Below are 24,758 nucleotides of genomic sequence, written 5' to 3'. Positions count from 1 at the left end.
ATAGAGGAGAATTTCATCTGCGTATAGAGAAATCTTATTTAGAGTATCTTTAGTATTATAGCCGTGTATTGCTGCGTGAGATCTGATTGCCCGAGCGAGAGGTTCAATAATTAGAACAAAGAGTAGAGGCGACAGCGGATAAACCCTGCCTTGCCTCCTATATAAAAGCTGGATCCAATTTATGAACCCATCTCCAATATTACATTTCTGTAGGACCTTGAATAGATGGGACCACTCAACTTGGTCAAAGGCCTTTTCGGCGTCAAGAGATATAACGGCAAGGTCCATGTTGGGTAACCTCTGAGCATACATAATGTTGAAGAGGCGCCTGAGATTGAAGAATGAGTTTATGTTAGGGATAAAGCCGGTCTGGTCCGAATGGACCAATTTGCCCACTAAAGTGCTAAGCCTGTTAGCCAGAGTTTTAGCTAAAATCTTTTGGTCTGTATTAAGGAGAGATATTGGTCAATATGACCCTACCTCTTCCGGGTCTTTACCCTTCTTATGTATAACTGTAATGAACGCGTCATCCAAAGTAGGTGGGAGAGCTCCATCCTCATTGGCCTGAACCAACATTTTGTGCAGGTAGGGAGAAAGCATGTTGCTGAATGTTTTATAGAATTCACCAGGGTATCCATCTGGGCCCGGGGTCTTGCCACTCTTCAGAGATTTAATTGTTTCTCGAATTTCTCCAAGAGATATTTTCTTATTACAAAAAGTGTTGCATAATTAAGGGGTTAGGATCTGCTATAGATGTGTATATAGAGTCTCGTAAAACTGACGGAATCTGTCATTGATGTCTTTGGGGGAAGAGAGTAATTCCCCAGATGCAGATTTAACTTTGTGAATCATTCGGTCACTCTCAGTTTTTCGAAGTTGTCTGGCAGGTAATTTGTGTGGTTTGTCACCAAATTCAAAATATTTTTGCTTGGCATAGAGAAAATATTTAGAAATTTTAGCTGAGAGAATTTGATTATATAAAAATTTTAAAGAGGTAATTTTTTTAATGTTTCTCCATAGATGGAGAAATTTTTACGGTTTTGGAAACTTTGGAGTGTTTTCTATCCTAATCTGTAAATTATATGCATATTCTATGATCTGGACCTGAGAAATAGTCTGTTTACCATGGGAACGTTATTTAAAAAATATCTAAACATCTGACCCCTAGCGTCATTTAAGCGCGCACACATTCGTTCTGTCTGCTCAGACTAACAACCTCACCTGTTGTTCCTGTCAATCAGACACGCAGTGTCAACCAATGAACCAAAGATGTGTGAGGGAGGGCTGAGCCAACTCACTCACAGTCACACACTTAGCAGCCAAGGAGAGAGAGGAAGGACAGCTGTGAACACAACAGCTGGAAAATGAGTCGGAAGCACAGTAGCATTTGGATGCACTTTAATAATGTAGACAATGTTAAAGCACAGTGTAGAATTTGCCAAAACAAAATCTCATAAACCCGGTTCTACGCATAACCTACACATGCGAACTGTGCACCCAACTGTGAAGCTAGAGCACCGAGAAACTAGCGGGCCCACAAGTGGAGATGTATCCGCTCAGTCAAGTAGGCCTACTCCGTGACCCACAGCAGCGCAGTCTTCTATGGACCAGTTCATGCCAATGTCTGAAGCAAAACAAGGCCAAATTGATATTGCATTGGCTAAAATGATTGCCACCGATTTCCAGCCATTTTCGATCGTGGAAGACAGAGGTTTTAGAAATTATAGCAATAGTCTAAATCCAATGTACACAATTCCAAGCAGGAAAACCCTTTCAAGATCACTTATTCCACAACTGTACAAGAGCACACAGGCTTCAGTGTGGGAAAGAGTCCAAAAAGCTACTGCAGTTTGCCTTACCACTGACTGCTGGACATCAAGGGTAACCACTTCTTACATGTCGGTTACATGTCACTTCATTGAAGATTTCTCGATGTCTAGCTGTCTTCTGGACTGCTTTGAGTTCAGTGACAGACACACCTCAGAGAACTTGGCAGAAGAACTGTTGAGAGTGGCCAGAGAATGGCAAGTAGATGGAAAAGTGGTCTGTTGTGTAAGCGACAATGCAGCTAACATAACCAAAGCCATGAACATTTTTAAATGGACCCATCATCCATGTCTTGCCCACACAATGAACCTGATTATAAGATATGCTCTGAAGGTGATGAAGCCCACTGTGAACAAAGTGAAAGCAGCTGTGGAATACTTCCACAGGAGCACAGTAGGTGCTGAAAAACTAAAGTCTACACAACGCCAGATGGGGATGCCTGAGCTGAGGCCTAAACAAGACTGCACTACAAGGTGGAATTCAACATTTTATATGTCGAAGCGGTTTCTTGAGTCAAAGGATGCCATCATCTCTACCCTGGCCATTGTCAATGCACCTGTTGATGCTCTGACCCAAGAGGAATGGGAGGTGATGGAGGAGGTGTGCAGAGTCCTGGAACCCTTTGAGCAGGTCACTGTGGAGATCAGTGGAGAGCGGTACAGTAAGCAGTTATTACCATATCATTATTTAATCCAGTATTATATATGTATATGAGCAGTAAATGAGAATGTAGTATCAGTAGACAAAACATGAACCTGAACTAATAAGTTACTGTTCTCTCTTTTCAGCTATGTGACAGCCTCAAATTATACTCCTGTGTAAGGGTCTGCAGCGAATCACAGCCAGCCACCAGAGAGAAGCAAATGTAACCACAGGACATGTGACAGAGTTGATGGACACCCTATGTTCATCAATGGACAGAAAGTTCCACAGAATGGAATATAATCACGTGCTATCAGAACCGCTGCACTTGACCCCAGGTTTAAGAAGTTAGCCTTCAGTAATGCCAGAGCGATTGATGAGGCTCTTCAACGAATAACCTCAGCAGCAGGGAGGGACAGCCCCAGCAGTCAGCTGGCTCAGGCACCAGAGCAACAGGAAGAAGAGGGATCAGATGGAGCAGAAGCACCAGCAGTAGTGCCACAAACGTCTGCTGTTTGAATGCTGTTTGACGAGAGAGCAACTGGGGATGCAGCACAAAGGAATCCCTCAGCAGATGCCATAATGGAGGTCCGGTCCTATATGGAGGATCCCCTCCTCCAAAGATCTGCAGATCTTCTGAGCTGGTGGAAGAACAAGACCTCTGTCTACCCACGGCTTACTAAAGTCATGACAGGGAGACTCTGCATAGTGGCCACATCCGTTCCCTCTGAGAGGGTCTTCTCAAAAACGGGACAAATAATTACTGAGAGAAGAAACCGCATCAGCCCCTCGAAAGTGAGGCAGCTTGCATTTCTGAATGCAAATCTCTCATAAAAGCTAAATATGGTCAGCATTGCCGTGTGCTGCTGGTTATAACATGGCAATAAAAAAGAGAGAGAAAGAGGGACCAGTTTAATGTTTTAAGTGGGATGCTGCAGTTTTGCACATTATTTATTTTTCTTTGATATGGTGCAATATTCTATTATGCTGTTCAGATTGTATTCGTTTTGAATGGTTAGATTTATATGCACTTTGTTTATATACATTAAAAAGTTATACTTTAAATGCAAATGTTTAATAGCATTCTTTTTCATAACAAACCAATGCATTTTTAAATAGATTGTGGTTAAGGTAGAGTATGAATTCATTTAATAATTTAATTAGAATTGTTTTAAAACCAATCATAGTCAAACTATCGCAAACTGTTTGACTTGAATAAATACAAAACATTTTTTTTAAAGAGCCGTTTGGGAGCCAAAAGAGCTAGCGGACGCACGTCCGGTTTGGGTATGGTGTTTAGTGACTGTAAATTCTTCTTATTCTTCTGTGGGTTTTATGGCAGACTACAACCCAAAAAGGTGTATTGAGAAAAACAAGGTAAAAATACTACCCATACGCGATAGGAAAAACTAACTTAATCCACCCCAAAATAAAACATTTTTTTTTTTTAAACACATTGACAAAACCAAAATCCCTTCCTTCGAATCTGAATATCTCCCTTCTCAGGCTCGATGACCTGAGAGGGTAGTAAGGCTTGTGACAATACTCCATGCAACTCCTCCACGAGAAGTCCCCACCGCAACGACAGTGATATCTATTTTCCTGGACTTCCTCTCCACCTTGGCAGTGCCATTAATCAGCATTGGCTATAAAGGCCACAAAGTCCACCTTCTTAACCTTTAACATATCTTGGTCCTGCTGCTGAAAAGCAACCCCTGCTTTTAAATTAAATCAAACATTTGATTTGAAAGGCAACCCATGCAGCCTTCAGTGAAGGCCTATCCACCACCAAGGACTCTTCAGGAACACCTTTTAACAGCCGCTGCATATGAAATGCTCTGGATAGCCCCGACTTTGGCCACCTCATTCTCTTTCACCCTTGTTGGGCATTCCATGGTTCCCACCACAATTGCAACATGAGTGACTAACTGTGCTGCTAGCAACAATTTTATTGTTTTTTTGCCAACCTTTACTGACACCTGTCATATTCAACAGGTGTTGTGCGTTTGTAAATTCATCAGTTATTCTCCGCTCTGGCACACTCAAACGAGAGTGCTCTAAAAATCAGTGTAGATAGTCAAAATGTATTTACGAACTCACTTCATAATCACAAATTATGTAAATGAGACTTACTGAGTCTGGCTTTAAGCTTTAAAATATCTCAACTTGCCTAGCTAACAGCTAAATGTTTGTTTTAGACTTTATAATTAAAATTCTATTTTCAAGGCTTCAAAAGTTGTCATGGAAAATATTTATGTTATTTTCAACAACCAATGAGCAACTTTGCTGGAAATCCAGTTGCATATAGAGCTAGCCAGCTTGTAGTCCTCAAAAACAGAAATTAGTTAGCATTTTCTGTCTTTGCTTTGTTGGCCATTTCTAATAGGGAAAGAATGAGGTTTTGGGATATACACAGAAATGTTGGCTTAGGAGATCTAATATGTTGTATTCTATGAGATAATATCAGTCAGTTAACGTGACCTTTATGAATTAGGAAGCCTTTATGTGCTTGTTTTGAGATATAATATGTATTTATTTTTAATTTTTGTACTAATACACAGTTATGGTACAACCCATTGCGCATTAAATGTGTAACGCAGCCTTAAAATGATGCTGTTTCTGTAATCTGTATGGCGCCGTGATCATCACTGATCACAGTTTGTGTGATGTTTCATATACACTGTAATGGCAGGTAATGCACCAGGATCTAATGCTGACAATGCACTATCTAAAAGTGCAACCGTACAAGAATGCATGCACATCTGGCCTCGTGTAAAGATCAAACAACTATTTTAAGAGGAGTGTTTTAGTAGTCTCACAATAGATATCCATGAAGAATGAATAAAGCCAAGTCACGTGTAATAATATCACCACTCCACTCTTCCGGGTGTTGGCAGTCCGATACCTAGGGTTGACTAGATGGGATACAGCTTTTGTCAAATTTGACTTTTCGTAGCAGGTTAGGAGAATTTACACAGCATGTTAGGATAATTAACGCAGCACGTTAGGATATATAGGTTATGATTTGGAAAAAGGTCAGAGTTAGCTAAAATGCCAAAATAAATACACTTTTGACAAAAGCTGTATCCCTTCTAGCCATGACCATTTACTGTGTGAAAGGTGATGAACATTTACTGGGTGAAAGGTGATAAGAAGCGCCGCATACACCACAGGCGGAGCAACAACACGAAACTACCGCAAGCGCCTTCCTCTACAGTCTAGTCTAGAAAATAGCCGCAACATAATTTTTATTTTGAATGGACGAGCGAAAACAACTTTCCACATATCGGAATTTGCAGAATATCGCTAAATACTAAGGTGAGTTTGCTTGTTATGTTTGTGGGATTAAGCTGCTTCGATCGGACTGCAAACTGAAACTGACCTACATTCGAGCCGTGAAAACAATGCAACGGCCTCAGGGGCCAGCTAGCTCTAGCTGGGCAATTTTCATGTTTATGTGGAATTTCTCTGATACTCCGATTTGGTTGTATGGTTTGTTAAACTTTGAAATCAATGGTTTTTGTTTGGCAAACATTTTAAAGTTAAAAACCTGAGTCTCAGAGTAATTCCGTTACAATGGAATTGCCCAGCTACAAATTCTACAACTATCTTCGTAGATAGTGACTGTACTGTAGTAGGGGAGATTGGGGTACATTGAGCCAAAGGGGTAGGTTGAGCCACCCTTGTTTCTAGGAAACCATAAACAACATTTATAATTTGACCAAATATGGAAAAAGTTGTAAGGAAGTTAACGTTAGGTCCATAAAACTGGAATTTCATCAAGTCATACATTTTTTGGGAGGTTTCATGATGCTTGTATCTAAATCAAAGCAAATAATTTAAAGATTGTTCTATAAAAATGCAAACTCAGCTCCATCATTCGTTGAATCAGATCGGACTCTGATATTGCCAACTACTTTAATATTTTTTTTCATTGGCAATATTAGCAAACTTAGGCATGACATGCCAACAACAAACGCAGACAAGCATTGTAATTTTGAATTCCACAAAGGGAATGTGGAAGAGGAACAAATTATTGTTGTCTATAAACAATGACAAGCCACCGGGTTCTGACAACTTGGATTGAAAATTACTACGGATAATAGCGGATGATATTGCCACTCCTATTTGTCATATCTTCAATCTAAGCCTACTGGAAAGTTTGTGCCCTCAAGCTTGGAGGGAAGCAAAAGTCATTCTGCTTCCCAAGAATACTAAAGCCCCCTTTACTGGCTCAAATAGCCGACCAATCAGCCTGTTACCAACCCTTAGTACACTTTTGGAGATTTTTTTGTTTTCTAATTAGAGGTTGATGCCTCTGGAATGTATACATTGATTGAGTAGGTTAGTGTTATGGAGATTGTACTCTTATTAGAGAAACAGTGAGAAAGACAGTTCCTCAGTTTAGGGTTCTTTAATGTTGATTGGAGATTAACAATGTTTGCAATTCTGTGCTATGTCACTCAGCAGGTATTATCCAATTAACTGTCCATTTATCCATACAAGATGTGATCTGGAAATAATAAACATGAATACAATGGCATCAGTACTAAGATAATGTACATTCATTTAGCAATAACAAACATGATATACAGCTCTCATCTGTTATACTAAACCAATGACTGAAACGAAAATACAAGTGGCTAGCAACATCAGACTAACCAGCTAACAATGACAGGTGAAAATGTAGCTAAGAATGTTAGATAGCTAGCATAAAAACGAGACACATAATGCTGTAATAATTACAAAATATTCTTTAACTATTGACAACTTCGTCAGTAAAACAAGGGGAAAACATATACATTACTTACAGTTTTGGTTTTCACGCACAGTGATGAATAAATTGTCCAGAAAGTAAAGAATGTCTAAAACTGAGATTTGTGTTCACAGCAGTAGGTAGCCAGCTGCACTTGGTAATGAACTAAACACTCTGCCAGCTTGTGATAGCTGTGATGTCATCACTGAGTTCTTAAAGGGACAGGCTTTTTTACAGTGTTTGACTAGATACAAGGCTATTTTGCAGTAAACAAATTGACAACAGACTTTCAGCATGCTTATTGGGAAGCACAGCACTTTTACACATGACTGGTGATTGGCTGTGATACATTTATGATAAAAAGTTTGTGGGGACTGTTTTGTCTTGACTTTAGTGCGGTTTTTGACGTTATCGATCAGAGTCTGCTTCTGGAAAAACGTATGTGTTATGGCTTTACACTCCCTGCTATAATGTGGATAACCGAACACCGAGAGTGTAGTCCTCTCCAACATAATCCAGGTAGAATCAGGGATTCTCCAGGGCAGCTGTCTAGGCCCCTTACTTTTTTCAATCTTTACCAACGACATGCCAGTGTGTCTATGAATGCGGATGACTGAACACTACGGCAGATAGCCTAGTGGTTAGAGCGTTGGGCCAGTAACCGGAAGGTTGCTTGATTGAATCCCCGAGCTGACAAGGTAAAAATCTGCCGTTCTGCCCCTGAGCAAAGCAGTTAACCCACTGTTCCCCGGGTGCCGAAGATGTGGATGTTGATTTAAGGCAGCCCCTTGCGCCTCTCAGATTCAGAAGGGTTGGGTTAAATGCGGAAGACACATTTCAGTTGTGTGCATTCAGCTGTGTAACTGACTAGGTATCCCCCTTTCCCTTACCCTTATACATGTCAGCTACTACAGTGACTGAAATGACTGCAACACTTAACAAAGACCTGCAGTTAGTTTCAGAATGGGTGGCAAGGAATAAGTTAGTCCTAAATATTTCAAAAACTAAAAATTGTATTTGGGACAAATTATTCACTTAACCCTAAACCTCAACTAAATATTGTAATGAATAATGAGGAAATTGAGGTGACTAAACTGCTTGGAGTAACCCAGGATTGTAAACAGGCATGGCCGATTAATTAGGACCGATTTCAAGTTTTCATAACAATCGGTAATCAGCATTTTTGGATGCCGATTATGGCCGATTACATTGCAATCCACGAGGAGACTGCGTGGCAAGCTGATCACCTGTTACGCGAGTGCAGCAAGGAGCCAAGGTAAGTTACTAGCTAGTATTAAACGTATCTTATAAAAAGCAATCAATCTTAATAAAGTCACTAGTTACTACACATGGTTGATGATATTACTAGTTTAACTATCTTGTCCTGCGTTGCATATAATCAATGCGATGCCTGTTAATTTATCATCGAATCACAGCCTACTTCACCAAACGGGTGATGATTTAACAAAAGCGCATTCGCGAAAAAAGCACAATCGTTGCACCAATGTACCTAACCATAAACATCAATGCCTTTATTAAAATCAATACACAAGTTTATATTTTTTAAACCTGCATATTTAGTTAAAATAAATTCATGTTAGCAGGAAATATTAACTAGGAAAATTGTGTCACTTCTCTTGCGTTCAGTACAAGCAGACTCAGGGTATATGCAGCAGTTTGGGCCGCCTGGCTCAGACCATTTCTTCCTAACAAAGACCGTAATTAACTTGACAGAATTTTACATAATTATGACATAACATTGAAGGTTGTGCAATGTAACAGCAATATAACAGAAATACGGTTCCGTATTTCACTGAAAGAATAAACGTTTTGTTTTCGAAATAATAGTTTCCGGATTTGACCATATTAATGACCTAAGGCTCGTATTTCTGTGTGTTTATTATATTATAATTAAGTCTATGATTTGCTATTTGATAGAGCAGTCTGACTGAGCGGTGGTAGGCAGCAGCAGGCATGTAAGCATTCAAACAGCACTTTACTGCATTTGCCAGCAGCTCTTAGCAGCGCTGTTTATGACTTCAAGCCTATCAACTCCCGAGATTAGGCTGGCAATACTAAAGTGCCTACAAAAGTAACTACAACCTAAAACTTCTTAACTGGGAATATTGAAGACTCATGTTAAAAGGAACCACCAGCTTTCACATGTTCTCATGTTCTGAGCAAGGAACTTAAACGTTAGATTTTTTACATGACACATATTGCACTTTTACTTTCCAACACTGTGTTTTTGCATTATTTCAACCAAATTGAACGTTTCATTATTTATTTGAGACTAAATAGATTTTATTTATGTATTATATTAAATTAAAAGTGTTCATTCAGTATTGTTGTAATTGTCATTATTACAAATATATATAAAATCGTTTGATTACGTCTTACGTGCTTTCTATACCTCACACCCAGATAAGGCTGGTTGGGCACCAATTGGCGCCCGTAGAGGGGGGGGGGGGGGGGGGGCGTACTGTTACTTCTGTGCCTGCCACGCCCTCTACTGCTCATCCTGTATCTCCCTAACCTGCCAGAACTCCCCCAGTGCTATCTTTCTCTGTGTGTGTGTGTGTGTGTGTGTGTGTGTGTGTGTGTGTGTGTGTGTGTGATTATGTGGGTAGAGACAGGAGTGCTGGAGGCAGAGCAGATCCCCACCAGCTGCAACCTGTTCCATAATCAAGACCTTTACAAATACTCAGCCCTGCCACTTCCACGCTGCCAGATCGTAACCTCTGCTCAGTCGGTCTGCGTTTTTAGCCGTTTGTTCCTGCATAGATCCTGTTTTTGTGTTGTGCCTGTTTTCCTTTGCCTGATGATGTTTTCCTCTCCGCTACAGTTCTGTCGGCTCTGACTCTGGTCCCTGTCTCCAGTCCCACATCTCGTCAGTCCTGCTACCCTGTCCTGGACCCCCCCACTCTACTGCTTCCTTGGATTCCTCTCCAGACCTGCTTACCCAGCCACAACTCCCCTCGCTCCAGCCTCAGCACCTGGCTCCCTGCAACCCGCCCGAGCTTTCCCTGGCCTGCACCCCATCTTCCCCCTGTTTTTGAATAAATATCTTGGTTACATTATCCCAGTCTCCTCGTCTGAGTCTGCTCTTGGGTCCGCGTAATAGTAAGTGCCTTAATGTGTTTGGACTCCAGGAAGAGTAGCTGCTGCCTCAGTTGGGGTCTCTATAAGCTTCAGTATGAGGTCTGAAACCTAGCATGAAAGTGCATCCTTGTAGCTGTGTGGGTTAATATAGTAAATGTTTACCTTGGAGTAAATTGAGCGAATGGCAAGTTGAGCAATTTTTATTTTATTTTATTTCAGGCATAACGCAATGCGTTATTGCAAGGGTGACTTGACAAGACAAAATATTTAATGGCCTTTGAATGGGGTATGGTAGTAGATGCCAGGCGCACCTGTGTGTCAAGAACTGCAACACTAGGGTTTCCCGAGTGGCGCAGCGGTCTGAGGCGTTACTACAGACCCGGGTTCATTCCTGGGCTGTGCCACAACCGGCCGTGGCCGGGAGTCCCATAGGACGGTGCACAATTGGCCCAGCGTCGTCCGGGTTAGGGGAGGGTTTGGCCGGTGGGGCTTTACTTGTCTCATCGCGCTCTAGCGACTCCTTGTGGTGGGCCGGGTGTCTGCGGGCCGACACCGGTCGCCAGTTGAACAGTGTTTCCTCCGACACATTGGTTAAGGAGTGATGTTAGGCAGGTGATGTTTTGGAGAATGCATGACTCCACCTCCGCCTCTCCCGAGCCTGTTGGAAAGTTGCAGCTTTGAGACAATATCGAAAAAGACCTGCAACGCTGCTGGGTTTTTAACGCTCAACAGTTTCCCGTCTGTATCAAGAGTGGTCCACCACCCAAAGCACGCACATCCAGTCAACTTGACAGTGCAGTGGAACTGGCTTCGAGGTCCAGAGTTGAGTGTGAGGGGTATAGAGAATCAATGTACCATCTAAACCACTGTGAAATATTTTCAATAACCAAAAATATTGTATTTTCAGCTGTTTGAAGCTGGTGTACAAAACCGAAAGTAAAAGACGCTAAAATCAAACTTAAGAATGGGAAGCATAGAAATAGCCCACATAGAACATATCTACTGCTTCTTAGACTTGCTTTGAATGAGAATGACAGAACTCACATTGAATTTGGTTAGGTTGCCCAAAAAGGTACATTTTGCAGCTTAAAAATGTGCTTAAAGTGATTAAAAGCCCCAAAAAAGAAAAAAATATGTGTTTAGAAAATAAAGATAGACATGGTTTTAAAAGGTAGTGGTATTATTTCATTCAGTACAGAAATGTGAAGACGCTTTAATTCACCCTGTCCTGCAACTCAACTTACCCCATGGTATGTGGTGCTAAGAGACCACTTTTTGTGTGACAAGCTATGTTTTCAAAACTGTTTACAATAATTCTGATTATTTCCAGGGATACACAACATCCTGAAATATATATTTTTTGAAAGAATACTATATTTCCCTTGAAAAATGTCTCAACTTACCCCACTCTCCCGTACAGTTAGCATGGTCCAAGATCCAAGATTTTTTAAATGTAATCTAAAAGTTAGACGAAAGTGGAGGATTGTCTAGTCCACACTTTGATTCCTAGAGTCTAACAGGCTAGGGGACAGTGGGCCTATAGCTAACCAGGTGTTTTGTTAATGTAGGTGACAACATGGCTAACCAAGTGTTTTGGTGGTGTAGGTGACAACATGGCTAACCAGGTGTTTTGGTGGTGTAGGTGACAACATGGCTAACCAGGTGTTTTGGTGGTGTAGGTGACAACATGGCTAACCAGGTTTTTGGGTGCTATAAGGGACAACATGGCTAACTAGGTGTTTTGGTGCTGTAGGGGACAACATGGCTAATCAGGTGTTTTGGTGCTGTAGGGGACAACATGGCTAACCAGGTTTTTGGGTGCTATAAGGGACAACATGGCTAACTAGGTGTTTTGGTGCTGTAGGGGACAACATGGCTAATCAGGTGTTTTGGTGCTGTAGGGGACAACATGGCTAACCAGGTGTTTTGGTGCTGTAGGGGACAACATGGCTAACCAGGTGTTTTGGTGGTGTAGGTGACAACATGGCTAATCAGGTGTTTTGGTGCTGTAGGTGACAACATGGCTAACCAGGTGTTTTGGTGGTGTAGGTGACAACATGGCTAACCAGGTGTTTTGGTGCTGTAGGGGACAACATGGCTAACCAGGTGTTTTGGTGGTGTTTTTGACAACATGGCTAAACAAGTTTTTGGGTGCTGTAGGGGACAACATGGCTAATCAGGTGTTTTGGTGCTGTAGGTGACAACATGGCTAACCAGGTGTTTTGGTGGTGTAGGTGACAACATGGCTAACCAGGTGTTTTGGTGCTGTAGGGGACAACATGGCTAACCAGGTGTTTTGGTGGTGTTTTTGACAACATGGCTAAACAAGTTTTTGGGTGCTGTAGGGGACAACATGGCTAACCAGGTGTCTTGGTGCTGTAGATGACAACATGACTAACCAGGTGTTTTGGTGCTTGTAATGGGGAAATCTAAGATGACTGAAGTTAATATTTAGTTTAGAGTAATCTACACAATGGTTAGCATATTGGATTTTCTGTTTTGTGACATTCAAGGTGCGGGTTGATGGTCAATAGACATGATGCTGAATTATTATTATTTTAATTGTTTTATCCCCGGTCCCCGCAGGAGGCCTTTTTTCCTTTTGGTAGGCCGTCATTGTAAATAATAATTTGTTCTTAATTGACTTGCCTAGTTAAATAAAGGTTAAATTAAAATAAAACATAAAAAATATGGATTATTCTCATATTCGTCGATAGTGCATAATGCCAGACTGGAGGACACGCTGATATTTCACTGTTGTATGGTATTGATGACACTGTGATTCAGTAGCAGCTGACAAAGTCGTTGCCTTTTTGTTTTGACTTCCTACAAGCCTCTCAGGCTGCTGTTTCCAGAACATTTGGTGCTGTCTGATTAAGATATTAAAGGTTCTGTCTCCAAGAGGCCAGTTAGACATTTTCTCTGCTTCAATGCTGGGTGGTGTCTCCCTGTTGCAACTTGTAATTAACAGGATTGATTTGAAATTGTCTTCATCTGCGACTGCTCTTCTGTTTTGTTCACCTGGAAATTCCTTTTACAGGTGTTTTGGTATTGTAGGTGACAACATGGCTAACCAGGTTTTTGGGTGGTGTAGGTGGCAACATGGCTAACCAGGTGTTTTGGTATTGTAGGTGACAACATGGCTAATCAGGTGTTTTGGTATTGTAGGTGACAACATGGCTAACCAGGTGTTTTGGTATTGTAGGTGACAACATGGCTAATCAGGTGTTTTGGTATTGTAGGTGACAACATGGCTAACCAGGTGTTTTGGTATTGTAGGTGACAACATGGCTAACCAGTTTTTTTGGTATTGTAGGTGACAACATGGCTAACCAGGTGTTTTGGTATTGTAGGTGACAACATGGCTAATCAGGTGTTTTGGTGGTGTAGGTGACAACATGGCTAACCAGGTGTTTTGGTATTGTAGGTGACAACATGGCTAACCAGGTGTTTTGGTATTGTAGGTGACAACATGGCTAACCAGGTGTTTTGGTATTGTAGGTGACAACATGGCTAACCAGGTGTTTTGGTATTGTAGGTGACAACATGGCTAACCAGGTGTTTTGGTATTGTAGGTGACAACATGGCTAACCAGGTGTTTTGGTATTGTAGGTGACAACATGGCTAACCAGGTGTTTTGGTGCTGTAGGTGACATGACCAACCAGGTGTCAGAGTTCCCCACTGAGCGGACGTTCCAGTACCAGCATAGCCTGCCTCCTCTCCCTGTACCGTCTCTAGAGGGGAGCCTTGCCAACTACCTGGATGCAGGTGAGATGTCAGCTGCATGTGTGATAGAGAAGCGCAGTTAGTTTGGACCCTGGACAAAAATGTGTCTAGTTACTGAAATGTCTGTGTGTATTTTCCAGTGCGGCCGTTTGCTACAGAGGAGGAGTACCAGGTGGCTGCAGCCATAGTGAAGAGGTTTGGAGAGGGCATCGGCAAAGACCTGCACCAAAAACTACTGCAGAGAGCCAGGACACGCAGGAACTGGGTACACACACTCAACTAGAGGTCGACCGATTATGATTTTTCAATGCCGATACCGATTATTGGAGGACCAAAAAATGCTGATACCGATTAATCGGCCGGTTTTTATATATATATTTGTAATAATGACAATTACAACAATACTGAATGAACAATGAACACTTTTATTTTAACTTAATATAATACATCAATAAAATCAATTTAGTCTCAAATAAATAATGAAACATGTTCAATTTGGTTTAAATAATGCAAAAACAAAGTGTTGGAGAGGAAAGAAAAAGTGAAATATGTGCCATGTAAAAAAGCTAACGTTTAAGTTCCTTGCTCAGAACATGAGAACATATGAAAGCTGGTGGTTCCTTTTAACATGAGTCTTCAATATTCCCAGGTACGAAGTTTTAGGTTGTAGTTATTGTAGGACTATTTCTCTCTATACCATTTGTATTTCATATACCTATTGACTATTGGATGTTCTAATAGGTACTTTAGTATTGCCAGCCTAATCTCGGGAGTTGATAGGCTTGAAGTCATAAACAGCGCAATGCTTGAAGCATTGCGAAGAGCTGCAGGGAAGCGCAGGAAAGTGCTGTTTGAATGAATGCTTATGAGCCTGCTGCTGCCTACTACCGCTCAGTCAGACTGCGCTATCAAATCATAGACTTAATTATAATATAATAACACACAGAAATTCGAGCCTTGGGTCATTAATATGGTAAATTCCAAAAACTATCATTTCGAAAACAAAACGTTTATTCTTTCAGTGATATACGGAACCATTCCGTATTTTATCTAACGGGTGGCATCCATAAGTCTAAATATTGCTTTTACATTGCACAACCTTAAATGTTATGTCATAATTATGTAAAATTCTGGCAAATTAGTTCGCAACGAGCCATGCGGCCCAAACTGCTGCATATACCCTGACTCTGTGTGCAATGAACGCAAGAGAAGTGACACAATTTCCCTAGTTAATATTGCCTGCTAACATGAATTTCTTTTATCTAAATATGCAGGTTTAAAAAAATATACTTCTGTGTATTGATTTTAAGAAAGGCATTGATGTTTATGGTTAGGTACATTCATGCAACGATTGTGCTTTTTTCGCGAATGCGCTTTTGTTAAATCATCCCCCGTTTGGCGAAGTTGGCTGTCTTTGTTAGGAAGAAATGGTCTTCACACAGTTCGCAACGAGCCAGGCGGCCTAAACTGCTGCGTATACCCTGACTCTGTTGCACAGAACGCAAGAGAAGGGACACAATTTCCCTAGTTTAAAAAAATTCATGTTAGCAGGCAATATTAACTAAATATGCAGGTTTAAAAATATATACTTGTGTATTGATTTTAAGAAAGGCGTTGATGTTTATGGTTATGTAGCGTGGTTCATTCTGCGTTGTGTATTTTTAATTAGGACGCTGCCACAACTGATGGTCTGCTCGTTGAAATCTTTTTATTTGCCCTGCACACGAAGAGACAACACACATGTTACCCTTGGCGCAGTCACAGCTCTCGGGCACCTTGCTAGCCGAGGGTCAGGCAAAAGAGCGCCAAAAGGAATTAACAGGTGCTGCGTGCACACACTCGCTGCACAACAGCACACCATACAAGTAAAACTATACAGAACATAATTCTGACAAAATAAAAGACATACCTGCACACGAAGAGACAACACACATGTTACCCTTGGCGCAGTCACAGCTCTCGGGCACCTGCGCGAGCTCATGGACACTCACTCAACCACTGTCACAAGTACTCACAAGTTACAACAGATACCCCAGTCAGTGAGCTCTGTGAAACTTGTTAACATAAATTCCTACACTGTCCACACTATAACAAACTTATGGTTGCAGAACAGTACATTGTATAACCTTATGACGGTTGTATATTAAACAGTTTCGGAGCCAAGGACAACATACCTTGCTAGCCGAGGGTCAGGCAAAAGAGAACGATAAAGGGGTATGGGAATACAGATAACCCGCAATGGGCCAAACCAAAATATACAAAACTTTTACAATCACATGTATGTACAATATTGGTATGAAAAAGTGTTTGTACACCAACTAAAAACATTAGCTATGCAGCTGTAATTAAATAAAAAAATACACTGAATTATTATTATTATTATCAAATTATTAACATCCCCTCTTGACCTGGCCTATTTGAATTGGTCCTTGTGTGCAATTTGGTGCGTAATCTAGGGGAACAACATCACACTGCTACATTCACCCCCACTGTTTTACACTAGATTATAGGCCCAAAACAAAACACATTACCTCGAAGCTAACAAAGCAAAGAAAGAAAAAAAATTAGCACCCACAGGGCGACAGAGTAACCCAGTGTAGTCCCTTAATTCTAGACCCACAAATGGTCGATCAGCTGAAAAGCTATCCTGCGAAGGATTAGGAAAAATAAGGGGTAGCTAATCCCTTATTCAACCGTATACGAAAAATGCCATATACATTTTATGCCGATGGACTACACACAAAGTTACATGAATTGTCAAATATATTAGACAAACCCACAAATCATTCTAAGACATGCTTAGATTCCTACATATATATATATATATATATATATATATAAAAAGAAAAGGTAGGCAATATCCTACCGTCACTGAGAAACCAAGAACTGTTTCATTTCCTGTGTAGACATAGTTTGGATTAGCCTATCCACTGGCTTAATAAGTCTACCTAGTCTAGTCCGAACACCCTCACCCACAAACCTAGCAGGAATGTCACAGACAGCACTAACCCTGCTCAGAGGTCTAACCTCAGGATGGGGAGTACTACAGATCCGCATCTCCGGAGCCAGCACACTTTCAGTTACCGACTCAACACTAGTAGTATCAGACGACTGATCAGAATCCTGGTAGATTGTCACAGACCACACTGACGAAGCATCTTCAACCAAGGTAACATCATCCACACTGAATGGAGTTTCGCAATCAGAACTCTTGTAGGCTTCGGGGATATCTCTCTGGTCCACTTCTGCTGAGCACACCTCACTTAAGGGGACTTCATACGGTTGTTCCACCTCACTTTCATCAGCCGGGACTTCACCATCCTCTTGGAGTATCCTCCCAGAAGACTCAGGAAGGCCTGCTACCCAGTGTACAGTCCTGGCGTCACTCCCATCCATTTGGCTGGACTTTGCAGAGATCTCAGAGATCACGTCACCACTCGATAGAGATTCGTGACCCTCAGGTTCCTCCCACGAAGGTAAAGGCAGAAAGTTGACTGGCATAATCAGGTTCCTATGCACAGTTTTGATGCGTCCAGTGGTAGGGTGTTGGATACGATATGTGTTCAGTGAGCTGTTCTTTGCAACCACTATGTACACCACACTCTCCCAGCGATCAGCCAGTTTCTTCTTGCCCCTCTCCCCCTTGTTAGCAAGCAGAACTCTATCTCCCTTCTGCACCGAGTGACCCTTAGACCGTCTGTTGTAGACCTCGGCTTGTCTCTTTTGTTGCTTACTGGCATGCTGCTGGGCCAATGTCATGGCCTCTCTCAGATCCTCACCCAGAGACTGGACATACTTATCCACATCTACTGTGTCCCCATCCAACAGCACGCTTTCAAACATAACATCTACCGGCAACCTAGGGGTGCGTCCGAACATCAAGAAGACGGGTGGAAACCCAGTAGTCTCATGAACAGTGCAGTTATAGGAGAATGTCAATGTGTTCAACATCTGAGGCCATTTAGCCTTAGACCTAGCTGGCAGAGCTCTAATCATCCCACCCAGTGTGCGATTCAGACGTGCTGCTTGACCGTTACCCATGGGATGATAAGGTGTGGTGTGGGACTTTTCAACACCAGATAACTGAAGTAATTCTGCAATAAGTAAACTCTCAAAGTTAGCACCCCTGTCAGAATGGATGCAATCAGCGAACCCATAAATGCAGAAGAAATTATTCCAGAGAACACGAGCAACAGTCTTAGCAGACTGGTTTGGACATGGATACGCACAGGCCAGCTTAGTAAAGTGATCAGTCACTACTAACACATCAATAGACTTGTTGTTTGAATCTTCTGCAGTCCAGAAATCAATACACACAAGTTCTAAAGGTGCCGTTGTCACAATGGAGACAAGTGGAGCTCTTGCTTCAGGCTCAGGTGCTTTACTCGACACACATCTCTTACAGTGGGCCACGTATTCCTTGACATCCTTCTCCATAGATTCCCAGTAAAACCGCTGTCTCGTGAGCCACAATGTGCGCTGCTGACCCTGATGACCAGCATCATCATGAACTCCCTTCAACACAAGGCCTCTCAAAGACACAGGTACGACATACTGAAATATTTTCTTCTTACTCACTGGGTGTTTTGAGACACGATACAGAATCCCTAACCGTGTGGTGAGTTTCCCCCACTGTCTTAGAGTATAAACTGTTTCTTTAGCTTCAAAGACTCGCTCTCTCCTAGATGGGCGCCGGCCTCTATCTACAAAGAACATGACTCTGCTGATGATAGGATCCAGTGACTGGTTATCATACAGCTCCTTGTGTGTAAGGACAGGTAAAGGGCTCTGACCCATGGACATCAACTTCTCAAGGTGCTGCACATGTGAAACGGCCCTCACTGTGGCACCATCATCCCATCGGCGATGGGCATGGAGGACAGCAGACACCTCTTCACAGGAAACCAACCCACTGACATCGTCTCCAGCTCTACTCAACTCACTCCCAGGAGCCATAGACGTTCCACAGCCAGCCTCGGGCTGCTCACAGGAGAGACAGAACATGTCTTGTACATCATCCAGTTGAAGACCTCTGGCTTCCTCCAGCAGGACATCATATGGAATTCTTGTCAGTCGGTGCAGAACTTTGGAGCGGACAAATGGCTCTCTGCTCAAAGCATCAGCAACGACATTCTTGGGCCCTGGTATGTACTGGATATCAAAATCAAAAGGTGCCAGCTTTGCAACCCATCTCTGCTCACATGCATCAAGTCTCGGCTTTGTAAGAATATATTTGAGTGGATTGTTGTCGGTCCACACCGTAAACTTATGCCCTCGCAGCCAATGGCTGAACTTATCATGAATGGCCCATTTCATGGCTAGAAATTCCAGCCGGTGAGCAGGATACTTGGATTGTGCATGATTAAGAGATTTACTAGCAAAAGCTATTGGCCTGGCTATGGCCTTCCCATCTTGCACTTGGGATAGTACAGCTCCCAAACCACTAGTAGATGCATCAACAGAAAGCAAAAATGGCTGAGAAAAATCTGGATGAGCCAGCAGTGCCTGGTCAACTAGTGCTGCTTTCAAAGCTTCAAAAGCGAGTTGACATTCAGCAGTCCAGTCTGCAGCAGTGAGCCTGCGAGAGGGACCAGGCCTCTTTCTGCCCTTGCCTCTCCTAGGCTTCTTCTGACCTGTAGTCAGCTGAAACAATGGCCTAGCAACCATGGAACAATTCTCAATGTAGTGTTGATAGTATACTACCATACCAAGGAAAGAACGGATTTTGCTAGGAGACGGAGTGACACCATCAGCTTCCATCATCTCACTCTCAGTCACATTCAAAATGGTTTGAACCTTAGCAGGATCAGTGGCTACGCCCTCCTGAGAAATGATGTGGCCCAAAAACTTAACAGACCTCCTCAAAAACTTGCACTTAGACGGAGACAGTTTAAGATTGTGCTCCTGCAACCGCTGGAAAACCATCTCAAGTCTCTGCAGACTCTCTTCCTCCGTCTTAGCAAAAACCATCAGATCATCCAAATAGCAAAGGAGACTTAGAAAGTTTTGGTCCCCAAAGATGGTCAGCATCATTCTCATAAAAGTAGCTGGGCTGTTGCAAAGGCCCTGAGGCAAACGATTGTACTCGTGCAGACCTAAAGGAGAGGAAAAGGCTGTGTATTTCTTATCCTCTTCATGCAGTGGCACATTGTAGTACCCAGATGTCAAGTCCATTGTGCTGAAGAAGGCATTACCTCCCAGCGCCGCCAGTACATCAGCCTGATGAGGCAGGGGATGAGCATCCTTCACTGTGCGGGCGTTTAACCACCTAAAGTCAGTACATAGACGCAAGTCCCCATTCTTTTTCCATACCAGCACCAATGGTGAGGCATACTCGCTGCTGGATTTTCTGACGATTTCCTTTTCCTCCATATCATCCAGTGTTTCCCTGAGTTTTTGGTAATCAGCTGGAGAAAGCCTACGATAAGGTAATCGAAATGGGCGGTCATCAGTCAGCCGTATGCGATGGCAGAACTCTTTTGCCTCTCCACAATCCAGGCTATGTCTAGAGAACACCGTGTCATACTTCTCAATTAAACCGACAAGTTTGTCTTTCCAGAACTGTGAAACTGGACACTCCTCAACAGACAGGCCTTGAAGTCCAAGATTGCTCAGTGTACTGTTGTCATTAACTACACTGCCACCAACTGAACTCTTAGCTGTAAGACTGCCATGTGAGCTGTCACATTGTACTTTGCCACGTTCTGGTAAGCAGCTTGCTGCTTGACATCATCAAAATCCTCCAATGCAATACAAGGGTACACATCTGCCACTTTAGCATTTCGTCTCAGGGTAACTGGCGAAGTTGTTGGATTCACAATCTTCACAGGGAGCCATCCATCCCCCCACAGAGGCGTAACTACTCTCCCTACTAGTATGTGTCGATTCACACAACGAGACGTGCTAGGCTCGACAACAACAGTACTGCCCACAGAGAGTTTTGTCTTTGGAGGTAAGCGGCCCCACACCAGATGCTCACTCATGGGTTGGAGCGTTACTGCCCTCTTCAACTTAATGGTGCCCACTTTATCTGGGATGGAGTCTCCTCTCCATCTCTCCAGATTTGATAGGAGACGCAGGAACTGGCTGTCCTCACACTGGCCAGAAGGACCTGGCGTACCCACCACCCGCCAGTAGCTGTCATTTGATTTGAACTGTCTAATCAGAGACTTCAACATGTTAGTGCCAACAATGAGTTCATCAACCTGCCCATCTACAATAAGCACTGGGACTACATAACTGAAGCCATAAAGCTGTAGTTTCAAGTCACACATGCCCACTGGGCTAGTTTGCGTCCCACCACAACCCACCAGTATGATGTCTGAAGGAGCTAGAAAGTTCCCCTCTACCACTCCTGCCTCCCTCAACCGAGGTACAATATCTGCGCGCAGAGTAGTAGCCATGGACCCACTATCTAACATCCCCTTCAGCTCAACTTTATCCTGTACTAGCACGGTGGTGTAAAACAAACTGTCATTCTGAGAAATTCTCATTGTGTTCTGAAAAATTACTGTGTTGTTCTTGGGTACTGACTCACAAAAATAAGAATAAACAGATTGGATATCATCATCATCAGTGGAGGAAAAATTTGCCTGCCCCACATTGCCCTCCTCAGAATGGAGGCTTTCTAGTTTTCCAGACCTGCCAGTCTGTCCACATCCAGGGCTCTTTCGCTTCCCAGTCTCACTACAGTCAAAGCTCATGTGGCCAGGAGAGAAGCACTTGAAACACAGCTGGTGCATCTGACAGTGAGCTTTGGTCCAGTGATTAGTGCTTCCACAGACAGCGCACTCACGCTCACGTTTGGGGAACTGTTTACGGGGCCCTCTGTTCACAGACTGAGTATTGCTGACAAGAGCCTTCTCTAGCATACTCAAAACTTTCTCTAATGTCCCACCCTCAGATACAGATTGGGCCTGTTCTGGTTCACGGCCACATCGAGAAAAAGATGACACATTAGGTCTGCTTTCAGGATCCACTTCCTCCTGGGGGGAGTCGAAGACAGCAGCCACCTGCTGTGAAAGTTGTATTCTACATGCTTTACGCTCCCTTAACAGTTCATCCAAACGATCCTGTACCTCACTGGCTGTCCAGTCACGAAGGGGTTTGCATTTGAACACTTGGGCCAACTCTTTATCAGGACAGTTGCGTACAAACATGACTGCCAACTCTGAGCGCTGATTGGGCAAAGTTCTACCCTCACCTACAAGATACTGTTCAGCTGCGTCTGCAGCTTTGTTAAGGCTAATCCAGAAATCTAGTGGACCCTCATTAGCATATGGTTTCATTGAATAGAAATCAGCTAATGGCATACCTGAGTAGACAGTATCCCCAAAGTGTTGCTTGAGAACACTGAACACTGCCTTAACATCTGTGACAACAGGGTTGTTACGCATCCAGACTTTGGTCACATCCCGTGCCCTCCCCATGAGCCTAGACATCACCTCCCCAACATTCTCAGACCCAGTGTAACCCCTCTTCTCTAGGTAGACTCCCATTAGCTCCTCCCACTCCAGGACAGAGTACTCATCTGAGCCATCACCCCTGAAGAAAGGTGGAGCACTAACCTCTGACTTCACAACCAGATTCAGCTTGGACGCATCAATAAAAGTTGACCCACATTGTTCAGGCAGGGGAAACTGCTGGGATTGGTCAGGGGAATGGGCAGGAGAAAGACTTGAAGCCCCAGGCTGCAGTAAACTCGCCCTGATAGATTCTCCTATCTCTGAACCAATCTGCTTTATAAGGTCACTAAGCTGACTCGGTGTCCCATTATTACTGAGGACTGGGGACGATGGTACATCAAGAGACAGAGGTGGGATACCCTGGTCAGGTGGAGTAAACAGCCTACCCCTCCCAGTGCTTGTAAACTCAGGACTAGCAAACACTCTACTCCCAGGAGCTGACTGTACAAATGGTGTAAATGCATGGACACCCCTCCCTCTACCCACACTAACCACACCAAAATCCCCAGCATAACTCATCTTATGGACTTGAGAGTCTTCCATGGCTCAATAGAGAACTAAGCTACAATGTAATTTACTGCATACAAATACCAAAAAAAATGCAATAAACAAATTCCCTCAAAACATACAAATAAACACCAATACAATTATCTAGTGAATATGCTACATTCACCTTCACTATTTACAGTATACATTCACTTATAGCAAACCATCAACAAGTACGCATGCGCGGATCGCGCATCTCCTCCACATGCACAGCTCCGGTGGTCAGCTTGAGCTAACCAGTCGGCAGGTCGCAGCACCAGTTTGTAGCGTGGTTCATTCTGCGTTGTGTATTTTTAATTAGGACGCTGCCACAACTGATGGTCTGCTCGTTGAAATCTTTTTATTTGCCCTGCACACGAAGAGACAACACACATGTTACCCTTGGCGCAGTCACAGCTCTCGGGCACCTTGCTAGCCGAGGGTCAGGCAAAAGAGCGCCAAAAGGAATTAACAGGTGCTGCGTGCACACACTCGCTGCACAACAGCACACCATACAAGTAAAACTATACAGAACATAATTCTGACAAAATAAAAGACATACCTGCACACGAAGAGACAACACACATGTTACCCTTGGCGCAGTCACAGCTCTCGGGCACCTGCGCGAGCTCATGGACACTCACTCAACCACTGTCACAAGTACTCACAAGTTACAACAGATACCCCAGTCAGTGAGCTCTGTGAAACTTGTTAACATAAATTCCTACACTGTCCACACTATAACAAACTTATGGTTGCAGAACAGTACATTGTATAACCTTATGACGGTTGTATATTAAACAGTTTCGGAGCCAAGGACAACATACCTTGCTAGCCGAGGGTCAGGCAAAAGAGAACGATAAAGGGGTATGGGAATACAGATAACCCGCAATGGGCCAAACCAAAATATACAAAACTTTTACAATCACATGTATGTACAATATTGGTATGAAAAAGTGTTTGTACACCAAATAAAAACATTAGCTATGCAGCTGTAATTAAATAAAAAAATACACTGAATTATTATTATTATTATCAAATTATTAACATCCCCTCTTGACCTGGCCTATTTGAATTGGTCCTTGTGTGCAATTTGGTGCGTAATCTAGGGGAACAACATCACACTGCTACAGTTAGGTACACATTGGTGCAATGACAGTGCTTTTTTTGTGAATGCGCTTGTTAAATCACCTGTTTGGCTAAGTAGGCTGTGATTCAATGATAAATTAACAGGCACCGCATCGATTATATGCAACGCATAACAAGCTAGATAAACTAGTAATATCATCAACCATGTGTAGTTAACTAGTGATTATGATTGGTTGAGTGATTGTTTTTTAAAAGATAAGTTTAATGCTAGCTAGCATCTTACCTTGGCTCCTTGCTGCACTCGCATAACAGGTAGTCAGCCTGCCACGGAGTCTCCTCCTGGAGTGCAATGTAATCTGCCATAATCGGTGTCCAAAAATGCCGATTACCGATTATTATGAAAACTTGAAATCGGCCCTAATTAATCGGTCATTCCGATTAATCGGTCGACCTCTACACTCAACACACACACACAACACACTGCACAGCTAGAACCTGTGGGAACTGGTTCTGGTCACACACCATGCTCCACCCTGAACAACTACAAAAGGGAATCTTTGAGTGTTTTAAATACTGCAGTCATTATGGTGTCTCCCTGCAGTGTTTCATGTTTTATTCTGTGTGT

General features: G+C 42.8%; 1 protein-coding gene and 2 long non-coding RNA genes across 9 annotated transcripts in view; 1 reads left to right on the top strand and 2 right to left on the bottom strand.

The window, feature by feature from the left end:
- Positions 1-7,855, bottom strand: part of LOC139572748 (uncharacterized) — a 39,483-nt gene extending 31,628 nt beyond the window's left edge. The window contains exon 1 of the long non-coding RNA XR_011674474.1: positions 7,281-7,855. This is a non-coding gene — a long non-coding RNA (uncharacterized lncRNA). The remainder of the gene's footprint in view (positions 1-7,280) is intronic.
- LOC139572746 (peroxisomal carnitine O-octanoyltransferase-like) overlaps positions 5,598-24,758 on the top strand; it is a 30,908-nt gene continuing 11,747 nt past the window's right edge. For 3 of the 6 annotated variants that reach the window (XM_071395489.1, XM_071395493.1, XM_071395494.1), the window contains exons 1-2: positions 13,982-14,096; positions 14,195-14,319. In XM_071395489.1, the coding sequence (XP_071251590.1) occupies positions 13,982-14,096; positions 14,195-14,319 (240 nt within the window). Of the gene's footprint in view, positions 5,788-13,643; positions 13,664-13,943; positions 13,960-13,981; positions 14,097-14,194; positions 14,320-24,758 lie in introns of those variants that run through there. The other 3 variants (XM_071395490.1, XM_071395491.1, XM_071395492.1) reach the window with 3 other exon arrangements.
- Positions 10,521-16,861, bottom strand: LOC139572747 (uncharacterized). 2 transcript variants are annotated; one of them, XR_011674472.1, is made up of 3 exons: positions 15,830-16,861; positions 13,957-14,108; positions 10,521-10,985 (listed from the first exon to the last, which is right to left on the bottom strand). It is a non-coding gene; the product is annotated as an uncharacterized lncRNA (long non-coding RNA). The 2 variants fall into 2 exon arrangements; XR_011674473.1 differs by lacking the exon at positions 13,957-14,108.

The sequence above is a fragment of the Salvelinus alpinus genome, chromosome 4 (assembly GCF_045679555.1).
Source record: "Salvelinus alpinus chromosome 4, SLU_Salpinus.1, whole genome shotgun sequence".
Lineage (NCBI taxonomy): Eukaryota > Metazoa > Chordata > Actinopteri > Salmoniformes > Salmonidae > Salvelinus > Salvelinus alpinus.
Note: the sequence above shows the minus strand (reverse complement) of the source record. Positions and strands in the feature narration are given on the sequence as shown.